At 46.4% G+C, this 13,525-nt stretch overlaps 1 protein-coding gene across 1 annotated transcript in view; it reads left to right on the forward strand.

The window, feature by feature from the left end:
• Positions 1–13,525, forward strand: part of DECR1 (2,4-dienoyl-CoA reductase 1) — an 87,961-nt gene that overhangs the window by 33,346 nt on the left and 41,090 nt on the right. The window contains exons 2-4 of the mRNA XM_044294384.1: positions 1,329–1,534; positions 5,671–5,728; positions 13,400–13,486. Of these exons, the coding sequence (XP_044150319.1) occupies positions 1,329–1,534; positions 5,671–5,728; positions 13,400–13,486 (351 nt within the window). The remainder of the gene's footprint in view (positions 1–1,328; positions 1,535–5,670; positions 5,729–13,399; positions 13,487–13,525) is intronic.

The following is a 13,525-nucleotide window of genomic DNA, read 5'->3' on the forward strand; positions in this document are numbered from 1 at the left end:
TATTGTGATGGAAAAATGAATCTAGGCAGCAAAGAAGGCAATATGGACAATAATAATACATTAGTAAGGGCCTTGTATTCACTTTATCTACACGAAAATTGCCATTTGCTGACGTGAGATGAGCCCTTTAACTACTAAGCATGTGCAGCACAGTTTCAGGCACTTTAACTAAGGGTCTTTAAGCTTCATGAAGATACCTAGTATAAGGGACAGGAGAGAACTCAAGAGAGATGAGAACTGATTATATATCCCCACTAGAACACTCTGCTTATCACTGTATTTATAGTATAAGGGACAATGAGAGAACACAAGAGGTGAGAACTGATTATCTATCACCACTAGAACATCCTGCCTATCGCTGATTATAGTATAAGGACAGGAGAGGTGAGAACTGATTATTTATCAACACTAGAACACCCTGCTTATCACTGTATTTATAGTATAAGGGACAGCAGAGAATACAGGAGAGGTGAGAACTGATTATCTATCACCACTAGAACATTCTGCATATCACTGACTTTGATAAATAAGGGCATTAGATTGAAAGAATATAAAATGTTTATTATTGATATTTCTAAACTTTTTAAAATTCCTATGAAAATTAATAAATCAGTTATATGATATTAATAACAGGAAAAAAAAATTTTTAAGCTGGACTCGGTACATTTCACTTTGTGCACCTGAATTGCAATGTTGGGAAGATGTCAGATATGAAAGCAGATGTCATTGGATGCAAATAGGAAGCTATAGGATCAGTGTGGTCATCAATTTCCCTCAGGGGGAAGGGAGAGGGGGTGTTTTTGCGGAATGAAAGCCAATATGTAAAGTTTTTGCATATTTTTTGGGTAGGCTTTTTACTTATATGCACCTGTTATTCTAAGCTTGTGTGATGTAGCATCTACTTTGCATTTTCAATTAAAATAAAATAAAAAGACTTTTGAATTGAGGTTTGAAAACTCAAAACTCTAGCATTCAAGTGGAAAAGCAGATGTATGACTTGTGTGATGGAGTCCATTGTTATCATATAAAATATATATACTCCTCTCCCACTTGCTGTTTTTTTTTTTTTCCAAGCAGATGATCACAATTTATAATCCCTGACACAAAATAGTTTAAAAAAAAGGCAAAATGCAACATTACAGAAAAAAACTACTGTAAATGCTCCCAGAATGACAGAGATGGCGCTCGCTCAGAGCTGGCTTTACATTAGTTCTGAGACAATGTTATCACTTTATGGTGAAGATGTTTAAAGCCCCCTATTATTTCATGACCACCAGGGATTCTCGCGTGCGCTCCGTACTAATCGTTTGACGTTTTTGTGCTGTCAGGTATTCAGCCATGGAACAGCAGTGTTATCAAGCGAGAACAAGGAGGCCCCTCAAGCCAAGTTCTACCCCCCATTTCAGAATGTGATGCTCCCTCCTGATACATTCAAAGGAAAGGTGGCCTTTATCACAGGAGGTGGTACCGGCCTGGGGAAAGGGATGACGACAGCCCTGTCCAGGTTGGGAGCAGAATGCGTCATATCCAGTAGGTAAGCTTTGTAATGTGGAGCATCTTTTCACTTGTGTAATACTTTGTGATGTGGTGGTGTTCTTAATCAATCACTATTTATAGTCTTGCAGCAGGCAATGTGATAAAAAAAAAAGAACCATTACTCAACCGTTTTAAAGGGGTTTTCAAGAACTTTGAGGACCTGTCCTCAGGATAGGTCATAAATATCAGATCGGTGGGGAGTCTGACACTCTGCTCCCCCTCCGATCAGTTGTTTCAGGGAGTTGCCGATGCTTAAAACTATGCCATGGAAGGAAGGCTCCGTCCACTGTAGTCTCCAGCGCTGGAATACTGCTACTCAACTCTTGCTCAGAGCTAAATGGGCTGCACTGCCGTACACCAGCGCGGCCACTACGCACTGGACGGAGCCTTCTGCATTCAAATCCATCCACCCTATAGCTTCTGGCCTGGGCAGCTGCCTGAAACAGCTGGTCCATGGGGGTGGCGGTTTTGATATTTGGAGGATGGGGCTTCAATATCTAAACCCCGGAAAAGCCCATTTGAATCAAATACCCCTCCAACTCTAATGATCCGGTGTTCCTCGCTGGTCTTTGTTTATTATCCAGGAGCAATGTCTACATGTACATGCCAGCATCAAAGCCGAGGACAGTGATTGGCTGCAGTAATCATATGGATGCATGCCATGGCTTCACCTAAGCAACTAAAGGCCATGAGCATTGGTGCTGGAGCTTCAGGGTGATTAATGTTTTTTGTGCTGGAGCTTCAGGGTGATTAATGTGTCCCCCCCCCCCCCCCCCCTGCTTTTAGGCCCCTTTCACACAGGCGAGTTTTCCGTGCGGGTGCGATGTGTGTGGTGAACGTATTGCACCCGTACTGAATCCTGACCCATTCATTTCTATGGGGCTGTGCACATGAGCGGTGATTTTCACGCATCACTTGTGCGTTGCATGAAAATCGCAGCAAGCTCTATATTGTGCGTTTTTCACACAACGCAGGCCCCATAGAAGTGAATGGGGCTGCGTGAAAATCGCAAGCATCCGCAAACAAGTGCGGATGCGGTGCGATTTTCACGCACGGTTGCTAGGAGACGATTGGGATGGAGACCCGATCTTTATTAATTTCCCTTATAACATGGTTATAAGGGAAAATAATAGCATTCTTAATACAGAATGCTAAGTAAATTAGGGATGGAGGGGTTAAAAAAAATAATAATAATAATTAAACTCACCTCATCCACTTGTTTGCGCATCCCGGCTTCTCTTCTTTCTTCTTCTTTGATGACCTGGGAGATAAAGGACCTTTGACGTCACTGCGCACATCACATGGTCCATCACCATGGTGATGGACCATGTGACGGATCATGTGATGAGTGCAGTGACGTCACTAAAGGTCCTTTTCCTCCCAGGTCATCAAAGAAGAAGAAAGAAGAGAAGCCGGGATGCGCAAACAAGTGGATGAGGCGAGTTAAATTTATTTATTTTTAACCCCTCCATCCCTTATTTACTTAGCATTCTGTATTAAGAATGCTATTATTTTCCCTTATAACCATGTTATAAGGGTAAATAATAAAATCTACACAACACCTAACCCAATCATGTTGATTTTTCTCATGCGTGTGCAAAACGCATTAAAATGCTTTGCACTCGCGGGGAAAAATTGTGCATTTTCCCGCACGTCACCCGCAACGCTCATGTGAAAGAGGCCTTAGGCTAACCCAGAGAAACCTCTTTAATAGAAAACCAATAATATACATCCAACTTGTTTCCTGTTTGTACTGCGATAAGAAATTGGCAGTTCCCTATTCCAGTGTTCCAGATTTTCCTTTAGTCATAGCCGATTCCCATTGATGAGAGTTTAAACCCTTCAGGACCCTGGCATTTTTCACCTTAAGGACCAGGCCATTTTTAGCAAAAATGTGTCACTTTGTGGTGATAACGTTAAAACTCTTTTTTTCTGCTTCCTTTCTGCACCGTTCCGTTTTTTTAAGGACCAGTTCAGTTATGAAGTCACTTTGTGGGGCTTACATATTCGAAACCACACATAAATTATTTTAGAAACGACACCCCTCAAACTATTCAAAACCGATTTTACAAACTTTGTTAACCATTTAGGTGTCCCACGAGAATAAAAGGAAAATGGGAATGAAATTTAAAAATGTTACTTTTTTTTAGCAGATTTACCTTTTTTGTCTATTTTTCTGCAACACATCAAGGGATAACAGCCATACAAAACTCAAAATCTATTATCCTGAATCTGGAGTTTACAGAAACACCCCATGTGTGCTCAAAAACTGATGTATGGGCGCACAGCAGGCTTCAGAATGGAAGGAGCACTATATGACTTTTGGCGAGCGGATTTAGCTGGAATAGTAATTGGGAGCTATTTCGCATATTAAGACACCCTGAGGTGGCCCTACAGTGGAAACCCCCCAAAAAGTGACCCCATTTTAGGAACTACACCCCTCAAGGAATCTTTTAAGGTGTGTAGCGAGCACTTTGACCTCAAGGGTGTTTCCCAGAATTAGGAAACACTTGGCAGTGGAAATGAAAAATGTAACACATTTTTCACTTTCCGAAAGGGTAACAGAACAAAATGCACCCCACATTTTGTTTTCCATTTCCCCCCCAAATATGGCAACTCCCCATATATGCTCAAAGAATTATGTATGGGCGCACAGCAGGGCTCTAGAGTCTATATGGATTTTGCTGACCTGAATTGGCAGACATTGACTTTAGGTGCCCTGTCGCATAAAAAAAATTCCTGAGGTCCCCAGAAATTAAAAGAAGTGACCCCATTTTGGAAAGAGCACTTTTCAGCAAACAGGTGTCTCACAGAAGGCAGAAACACCCGGGACCCCCGCCGACCAGCTGTTTGAGAAGGCAGCGGCGCTGGCAGTAGCACCACGGCCTTCTCGCTGTTTACCACAGGCCTAGTGACTTCACGACTAGTATCACTGGCCTGGGCGCGGCTAAGCTCCATTCAAGTGAACAGAGCTTAGCCCTGCCCAGGCAAGTTGATACTAGTCATGACGTCACTGGGCCAGCGGTAAACAGCGAGAAGGCCGCAGCGCTACTGCCAGTGCCGCTGCCTTCTCAAACAGCTGATCGGCAGGGGTCCCGGGTGTCGCACCCCCCACCGATCAGATGGGGATTATCTATCCAGAGGATAGATCATCATCAGTTTTAAAAAAAACTGTAGAACCCCTTAAAGTCACATCCAGCTGTGACGTACATGTACGGCAAGGGTCCTTAAGGGGTTAATTGCGTAATTCTTAGAGAAATTTACTGTGGTGCACCTTAGTGCATTATTTGCCATACTGTCTCATAGGGTGTACCTGATTGCCCCCGATGCAAATGAGAGGACCTCTTGCTAGTAGGTGTTTGCTATCCTAGCTCTCGTGTGGGCTGGTATTTTCCTTCCTCCATATGGAAATGCCTATTTGTGTGTGGTCTCATGGAGATGTAGCCTTTGACTATGGTGGTAACATGGTTTACAGAGTTGTGGCTAAAGCTAGAGATGCACGTGTCAAGCGCTTGTTCATTCTTTCAAGAGGTATTTCTCCCAACCCCCCCCCCCCCCCTATAGACATGCACAGTCCGTCAAGCATGTATGCATTCTGAATAGGAAGAGGGGAGTTAGCCACTGCCGTATAACTCTGGCAATGGCTCATGTCCTTGAGAGCAAAAGGATTGGGCATGTTGAAATGCTCGCACGTTCATTTGCCACCAAGGATGGCATGTAGAATGGGGATTCTGTGGATCTGTTATATATATATATGGGTATATTCACAGGGGGAAGATTTGTTGCAGAAATTTAGTGATGCCACGTATCTTAATGGGTCTTAATGGGTCTTGCAGAAATTCATGCTGCTGAAACAACCACAGATAAATGGAACTGATTTTCGTTTGTTAAAATTATTGCAACATTTATTGATGAAATTATTGTTAAAATATACCAATATACTAAAGCTGTAAGCAGGTGCGTCTAAGAAAGGAGGAAGGGTCTTCCACTAAACTCTCCTGGTTAGGTTTACCGTATATCCTTTTGCTGTGCGCTGGAGCCATCGCCTTTCCAGCTGCAGTAGGAATATGTGCTTTGTTGCCTCTGAATGACCATTTTACAACTTTCTATTAATTTTTGTATTTATTTTTTCAGGAAATTGGATGTTCTGAAAGCAACCGCAGCTGAAATTGCATCAGAAACTGGAAATAAGGTAATTTTAAGACTATGCACTTAAAATTGCAGCAAGCTTCCTAAGGCTACTTTCACACTCGCGTTTTGGCTTTCTGTTTGTAAGATCCGTTCAGGGCTCTCACAAGCGGTCCAAAACGGATCAGTTTTGCTCTAATGCATTCTGAATGGATAAGGATCCGCTCAGAATGCATCAGTTTGCCTCCAATCAGTCACCATATCGCTCTGGAGGCGGACACCAAAACGCTGCATGCAGCGAAACTGAGCCAAACTGATCTGTCCTGACACACAATGTAAGTCAATGGGGACGGATCCGTTTTTTTCTGGCACAATAGAAAAACTGATCCGTCTCCCATTGACTTTCAATGGAGTTCATGACTGATTCGTCTTGGCTATGTTACAGATAATACAAACGGATCCATTCATGACAGATGCATGCGGTTGTATTATTGGAACGGATCCGTTTTTGCAGATCCATGACGGATCCGCCCAAAACAAGAGTGTGAAAGTAGCCTTCAGTTGTATATGTGTTGTATATAAGGTCAGCGATCCCTTTGTCTTGCCATGTTGCTGCTTTTCATATGGATGCATCGTGTTTGTTGCTATGAGTACAGTACATTCAGAAAGTCTTCAGTTATGTTGCGGCCTTGTATTAAAATTTAAAATCTATTTTTTTTTGTATTTTTCCCATCATTCTACATTCAGTACCCCATAGTGACAAAATGAAAACAGAATGTTTGAAATCTTTGCTAATTTATTAAAAAAATATATAATAATAATCTTGCATGGACATGCGTAAGTATTCAGACCCTTTACTTAGGACTAGTTGAAGCACCTTTGGCAGCGATTACAGCCTCCAGTATCTTGAGTATGATGCCACAAGGTTTGCACACCTGGATTTGGGGATTTTCTGCCCTAATTCTCTGTGGATCTTCTCTAGCTCTGTCAGGTTGGATGAGAACAGTCATTGGACAGCTATTTTCTCCAAAGATGTTCCAAGTCAGGGCTTTGGCTGGGCCATGCAAGGACATTGACAGAGTTATTCCTAAGCCCCTCCTGTGTTGCCTTGGCTGTGTGCTTAGGGTCATTGTCTTGTTGGAAGGTGAACCTTTGTGGTCCAGAGCACTCTGGATCAGGTTTGCATTAAGAATATCTCAGTACTGAGAGAGACGTACCTGGCCTCCCTGTTCTCCTGGGGACCATGGCCTGGGTCGGCTTCCCTCCCAGCTCCCCCAAGAAGAAAAAGAGGACCAGGGCAGCCTCACTCCCCTGCTCCCCGACAGCCAAGGGGTCACCTGGATCCAGCCCTCCTTCCTTGCTAGCTTCTTGCCACTTCGGTGCCAGCAGCTGAAGAGGTGACCCTCCTGGACCCACCGAGAGAGGCTGAACAAAAGAAGAGGAAGATGGGGTGAGTAGGCCGGATTGGGTATTTTCCCCTTATTCCCCATTTCCTTCTCCCCCTGGGGTCCGAATGTCCTCCTCCGTTGGCTGGCCCTGGCTCATGGGGTCTTGGGGTAGCATCTCCTTCTGGTGGCCGCCTGGAAGTGTTGTTCCGGCCGCCCTCCCCTCTAATTTAGGTCCCATTCCCTATTTGGGCCTACCCCGGTCGGCGGCCTTCCCAGTTCCCACGCGCCTTGGCCCGTCTTTCCTTTCTCCTCTGGCTGGTCTCCGGTGTGTGCCCTTTCTCCCGGGCAGCCCCTGCTCCTCCCGTTTTGCCTATAATTTTTTTTGCGGCCTACCCCGGTCTGTGGCCGTCCTGGCCCCACTGCGTGCCTTGGGCTCGCTTCCTCTTCTCCTGGTGGGGTCACTGGCGTATGCCCTTCCGGGCAGCCTCCGCTCCTCCCGTTCTGTCTCAGTTTTTTCGCCAACCGGAAGTGTGTCACGGCCGGCTGCCGCAACTAATTTAGCACCTGGTCTCGGGGCTTACTAGGCCTCATTTTCTCTGGACCCTGCCCCTATGTTTGCAGGGCCCTCAGCCACAGGACACTCCTAGGAGGGTGGGATTGCCTTTTTTTTCCCCCGCTGGCCCTGGGAAATGCATTCCTCTCCCTCTTCACCTCGGCCGGCAGGAAGATTCAGAGGGGGACATCAGGACCTGGTTCCACCTGCACTTTTTCTGGTAGGACAACCCTATATCCCTCCATCTCTTAGAGCCATGTACGAACCCCCGCCCGCCTTCAGCCCCCACCTACTACACTTGCGCAAAATGCAAGCTCAAGTTTCCGCGCAGCCAGTCGGACTCCATGTGTCGTGCGCCCAGACCGGCCCTAACCATCCCTCCCAAGCAGCCGCACTGCCCCCATGACCGTGTGGAACCGGATTGGGCCTGCGCCCTGTCCCAGGCAGTAGAGGACCTATCAAAAGTTTCCCAATCAACCCTTTTTCTCATAGGTCGATTGTCTTCGGGTTACCAACCTAGGGGAAGATCTTCTCTCAAGCGGCCCAGAACAGGACACTTTTCCTCTTCTGACGCCTCAGTGTCTCCACCACCCCGAGGCCACGCTCGGACATGTCCTCCCTCCCAGGCAAGACACTGTCCGAAGGGACCTCCAGTCTTTGGCCTTGCAGATGTCTCAGGCGGGGAAGTACCTCTGCGAGGCGATCTTTGGACATGGGTGCTCTTGTTGCCCGCTTATCCGCTCTCACGGTCGCCTTACGGCACGAGGTGTGGCTTAAAGTCTGGGCTGCAGACTCCTCGTCAAAGCATTCTATTACGGGGCTTCCCTTTTTGGGGCACATGCCCGTCGGCAGGGGTGCCACACAGGGTTTTTAACCCGTCCTTAAAACCCCAACCAACCTGTCGCCTGCGGGCACAACCCGCCCAGGCCAATGGACAATGTTCATTATGAAGGGGCACCCCCGCCCTCTCTGGTGAGGGGTTGGCTCCTCCTTTTTGAGGAAGTTTGGCAGTCCCACGTTTCTGACGAATTGGCATTCGAGATAGTAACCTCGGGTTGCAAGATCGAGTAAACCTCCACCCCGCCGGACCGATTCTTCCTTTCCCAGTCGCCCAGGGACCCAGTTCGGTCCGCTGCCTTTTTTCAGGCCTTACAGTCCCTTCTCGCCCGGGGAGTGATCTCTCTGGTTCCGCTTGCAGAGCAGTTCACAGGTTTTTATTCAAACCTGTTTGTTGATCCCAAGAAATAGGGATCCGTTCGCCCGGTGCTAGACCTAAACTTGCTGAACCGGTTTGTTAGGGTCCAGCACTTCAGGATGAAGTCTCTCCGCTCCGTGGTTGCCTCTCTGGAACGGGGCGAGTTCCTTTCCTCTGTGTTCATTCAGGACGCGTACCTTCACATTCCTATTGCTCTCGCGCACCAGTGTTTTCTTTGCTTTGTGGTGGAGTCTCAATACTATCAATTCGTGGCTCTACCCTTCGACCCAGCACCGCTAGTGTTTACAAAGGTGCTCGCTCCTCTTCTCGCCCTTCTCCGTTACAGGGGCATCACCCTGATCCCCTATCTGGACGACATCCTTGTCAAGGTTGCGACCTTCGATCAGAACAAGGACAGTTTACTTATCACCTGGGCACGTTTCGGCACGTTTCCAGAAGTCAGCACTGCATCCCAGCTGGCGGATTACGTTCCTCTGCATGAGCCTCGACACAGCCGCAGTGACAGTCTGCCTCACCTCGGACAAGCGGTTATCCCTTCAGGATTCGTCTTCTCCTCCAGCGTAGAGGTCCGTCGATCCAGTTTTGCATGTGAATGTTGGAAACAATGGTCTCTTCCTTCGAGGCGCTTTCGTTTGCGCAATTTCACACTCGTCCTCTCCAGCGGGCGATCTTGTCGTTCTGGGACAAGACTCTTGAGTTTCTTGACCATACTATCGCCCTTCCTCCACAGGTGCGGTCGGCCCTCAGGTGGTGGCTCTCGACTCAAACCTTGGTTTCCGGCAAATCCTTTCTCCCGGTCTCCTGATTGGTCATCACCATCGATGCCAGCCTCCTCAGATGGGGCGGAATCTTTTCACCTCGGACAGTTCAAGTCTCTGTTGGAATCCAGACTGCCCATGAATATCCTGGAACTTTGGGCCATTTATTTGTCCCTGCTTCATTGGACTCCACTCCTGAGGGAACTGCCGTTCCGGATCCAGTCGGAACAATGCCACAGTGGTGGCGTACATCAACCACCAGTGGGGAACCCGCAGTCGGGCGGTGATGACTGAGTCGGCTAAAATTCTAAAGTGGGCAGAGGAACATGTACCAGTGCTATCGGCAGTCTACATTCCAGTAGTGGAGAATTGGACAGCGTACTTCCTCCGCCGGAAGACCGTGGACACGGGCAAGTGGTCTCTGCACCCAGAGGTGTTTGACTCCATCTGTCTCTGTTGGGGTCGTTCGGATGTGGATCTGATGGCATCCTGGATCAACCACAAGCTTCCCACCTTCATCTCGCGGACAAGAGATCCCTGGGCATGCGCAGTAGACGCACTGGTGGCCCCATGGGAAGGCTTTTCCCTCCTGTACGTCTTCTCTCCCTCTCCTACCCCAGGTCCTTCACAGGGCACACCAATATCTTCCTTCTTTTAGGAGATGCTCTGTGGCCGCTTCCGCTCAAGGACGACCTTCTCTCTCAGGGAACCGTCTTCCACCAGCATTTAGAGTCGCTACGTTTGATGGCGTGGCTATTGGAACAGCCATTCTGAAGAGGCAGGATTTCTCTGATGGAGTAGTTCGCACCATGATTTGGGCCCGCAAGCCGACATCGTCCAAGATATATCTCAGGTCTTGGAAGTCTTTCCTGCGCTTCTGTGCGGACCGTCGCCTCCCTCTGCTCTGTTTCTCCCTTCCCAAAATCCTTTGTTTTTTGCAAATGGGGCTGGATTTGAGCCTTGGTCTTAGTTCCCTAAAGGGGCAGATGTCGGCGCTTGCAATCTTTTTCCAGCGATCTCTGGCTCGAAAGTCCCCAGTTAAGACCTTTCTCCAGGTGATGGCTCACACTGTCCCTCCTTATCGCCCCCTTTAACCCTCTTGGGATTTGAACCTTGTGCTTGGTTCTCTCCAATCGGCTCCCTTTTGAGCCTCTTGACACGGTTTCTCTCCTCATTTTTTCATGGAAAGTGGCCTTTCTTGTGGCGGTCACCTCCATCAGGCGCGTGTTGGAATTGGCGGCGCTCTCCTGTAGGGAGCCCTTTCTTACTCTGCACCAAGATAAGGAAGTGCTTTGCCTGTGCCTTCCTTTCTTCAGAATGTAGTTACAAGCGAGAAAACGAGATTTGTGTGGCCTCGCCTGTAAAGTCTTTCTCGCTGGGTTCATTGGGGGACACAGCTCTCACCCGTTGTTTTTTATTCCAATTTTGCAGCAGGTGACGGCAGTTGATTAACTGGTAGAGTCCTCCGTTTTGGGTTCTGACCCACTGGTTATTGTTATGTTATTTCATTTCTGATTTCTATTCCTCGTACTGTTTGTTCACAAACTGATATACTCTCTCAAGGCTGGAGGGGATATAGATGGCGGGAGGAGCTAACACTTTTTAGCCTAGTGTCGCCTCCTAGCGGCAGCAGCAGCTATACCCCTGGGTCCTGTGTCACCCAATGAACTCAACGAGAAAGACATTTTACAGGTTAGTCCACAAAAATCTTATCTTAAAAATCAGTGCGTGCCAAAATGGATAGATTTGATGAGTTATAATGCAGTCTCCATATTTATTAGTAACATAGTTGCCTTGTTACCTTAAAGTTTATCAATAGGAAGGCAAAAAAAACATGAGGTAGAAGCCAATTTTCCCCACTAGTCATGCTTTTATTTTATTTTTTATTATCTTGACTTTTTTTTTAATGAAGTTTTGACCCTCAAACCTCAACCTGGTTGTAAATTTCACCCCAAGGCGTCCTTTCCCAGCCAGACCACCATCAGGGGGTGCAGTTACTCATGCATTGTCAGCTATGACAGAGACCTTATATAGACAGGGCTGTGTCTTTCCAAACCATGTCCAATCAGCTCAACTTACCATAGATGACTCTAATACAGGTGTAGAAACATCTGAAAGATGATCAAGAGAAATGGAGGCCCTCAGAGCTAAATTTGAAGTGTCATAGAAAAGGGTCTAAATACTTATGCCCATGCAAGGGGTTGTCCTTTTTTATTTATTTATTTTTTATTTATTTTTTCCTTTTAATATTGATGACCTATCCTCAGGATAGGTCATCAATATCAGATTGGGGTCAGACTCCTGGCACCCCCGCCAATCAGCTGTATGAAGAGAAGGCTGCGTCCATGTGAGCGTTGCTTTCCCTTCATTGTTTATCTGCTCCCCATCTTGACTGCAGTGGTGAGCAGGTGTAATTAAGCCGTCCCATTCACCTCTATGGGACGGCTCCTTCCTATACACTTGAATAGGAATTATCTGTCCCATTAAAGTGAATGGGACGGCTGAGATGTAACTACACTGCCCACTGCTGCAGTTGCGACAGAAGGGAGAATTCGCAGGAGCATGGCCTTCTCTTCAAGCAACTAATTGACAGGAGTGTCGGGAGTCGGAACCCTGACGATCTGATTCTGATGACCTATCCTGAGGATAGGTTATCAATATAAATAAAGCGGACAACCCCTTTAAGGGAGATTGAGTGCAGATTGATGGGGCAAAACTTGAATTTTTTTTATTATTTTAGCACGAGACCGCAACATAACAAAATGCGAAAAAAAGTTAAAGGATCTGAAGACTTTCTGAATGTACTGTATGCCCACTTTTATTTTAAATTTTTTTTACTACAAGGAACATACATCCTGCTTTCATGTAGATCAAAACACAATCATTGTTAATCGCCCTATATTTTGTAGTTGTAATAATTTAGTAAAATAGAAGTATCTGCTCCCCTCTCCATCAGATCCTTCACACTTCTCATCTCTTATTTTACATTGACTGGATCTGGTGGAATAGATGCAGCTGGATGTCTGATAAGCGTCATAGTAAAAGCTTATATCCTCTGTTAGATCATTAGTACCAGGTAATAATGTACAGAATGACCACTGATCTACATGCAGATGGCACCATGACATATACATTGACATTCATATTGCCACTTTTCCTATTACCTCATATACATGGTGTCTGGTTTGAGGGTAGCCTAGTTCCTCAATACTGCACAATCTATGTCCCATATTTTATTTGCAGCTCTTGTTTTGTGCATTTTATATACTTCTTCAGGTTGTCTAGAAACCACTTGACTTCTTATCTGGATGATTTCACATAAGTACCTGGGGGGTCATGTATTATGAAATATACGCCACTTTTTGGCGTATTTAAGTGGCAGACTATGTCGCAAAGGGGTTTGTTGCAAAATCTGTAACTTTTCCCCGCTGATGCCAATTTTACGGGAAAAGAGGGCGTGGCGTGGGCGGGGAAGAGGGCGGGTCTGCCAATCTCATTTACCATTTTCTACGCCAGTTTATGGTACGGAAAACGGTCTTAAACTATGCCGGCAAGGGAGCTTGTGTAGTTTAAAGCATGTCGCACGGCCGGCAAAACCAAGAGCCAAAGTTATGTCGAGGCCATACAGACATGCAGCATGATTTTGTCCACATTGCAGTGAAAGCTTCTAGATGTTCAGTTCTGCTCATCTACCTCCAGCCCGGTGTATGTTACATCAGAATGTAAAGTATTGCACATGTTTGGTGACTGAAGCTGAGAATACAGTAACTTCAGGCATATACAACGTTACATTATTCTTCAATCTCCTAATCTGTCGTAGGTTCATGCTGTGCAGTGTGATGTCAGAGACCCAGAGTCTGTTAAGAAAGCGGTAACAGAAGTCATTCACGTGGCTGGACATCCAAGTGTGAGTATACTTTGAAAACTGGGACCATTCGGGTCCGTT

The sequence above is a fragment of the Bufo gargarizans genome, chromosome 5 (assembly GCF_014858855.1).
Source record: "Bufo gargarizans isolate SCDJY-AF-19 chromosome 5, ASM1485885v1, whole genome shotgun sequence".
Taxonomy (NCBI): Eukaryota; Metazoa; Chordata; class Amphibia; order Anura; family Bufonidae; genus Bufo; species Bufo gargarizans.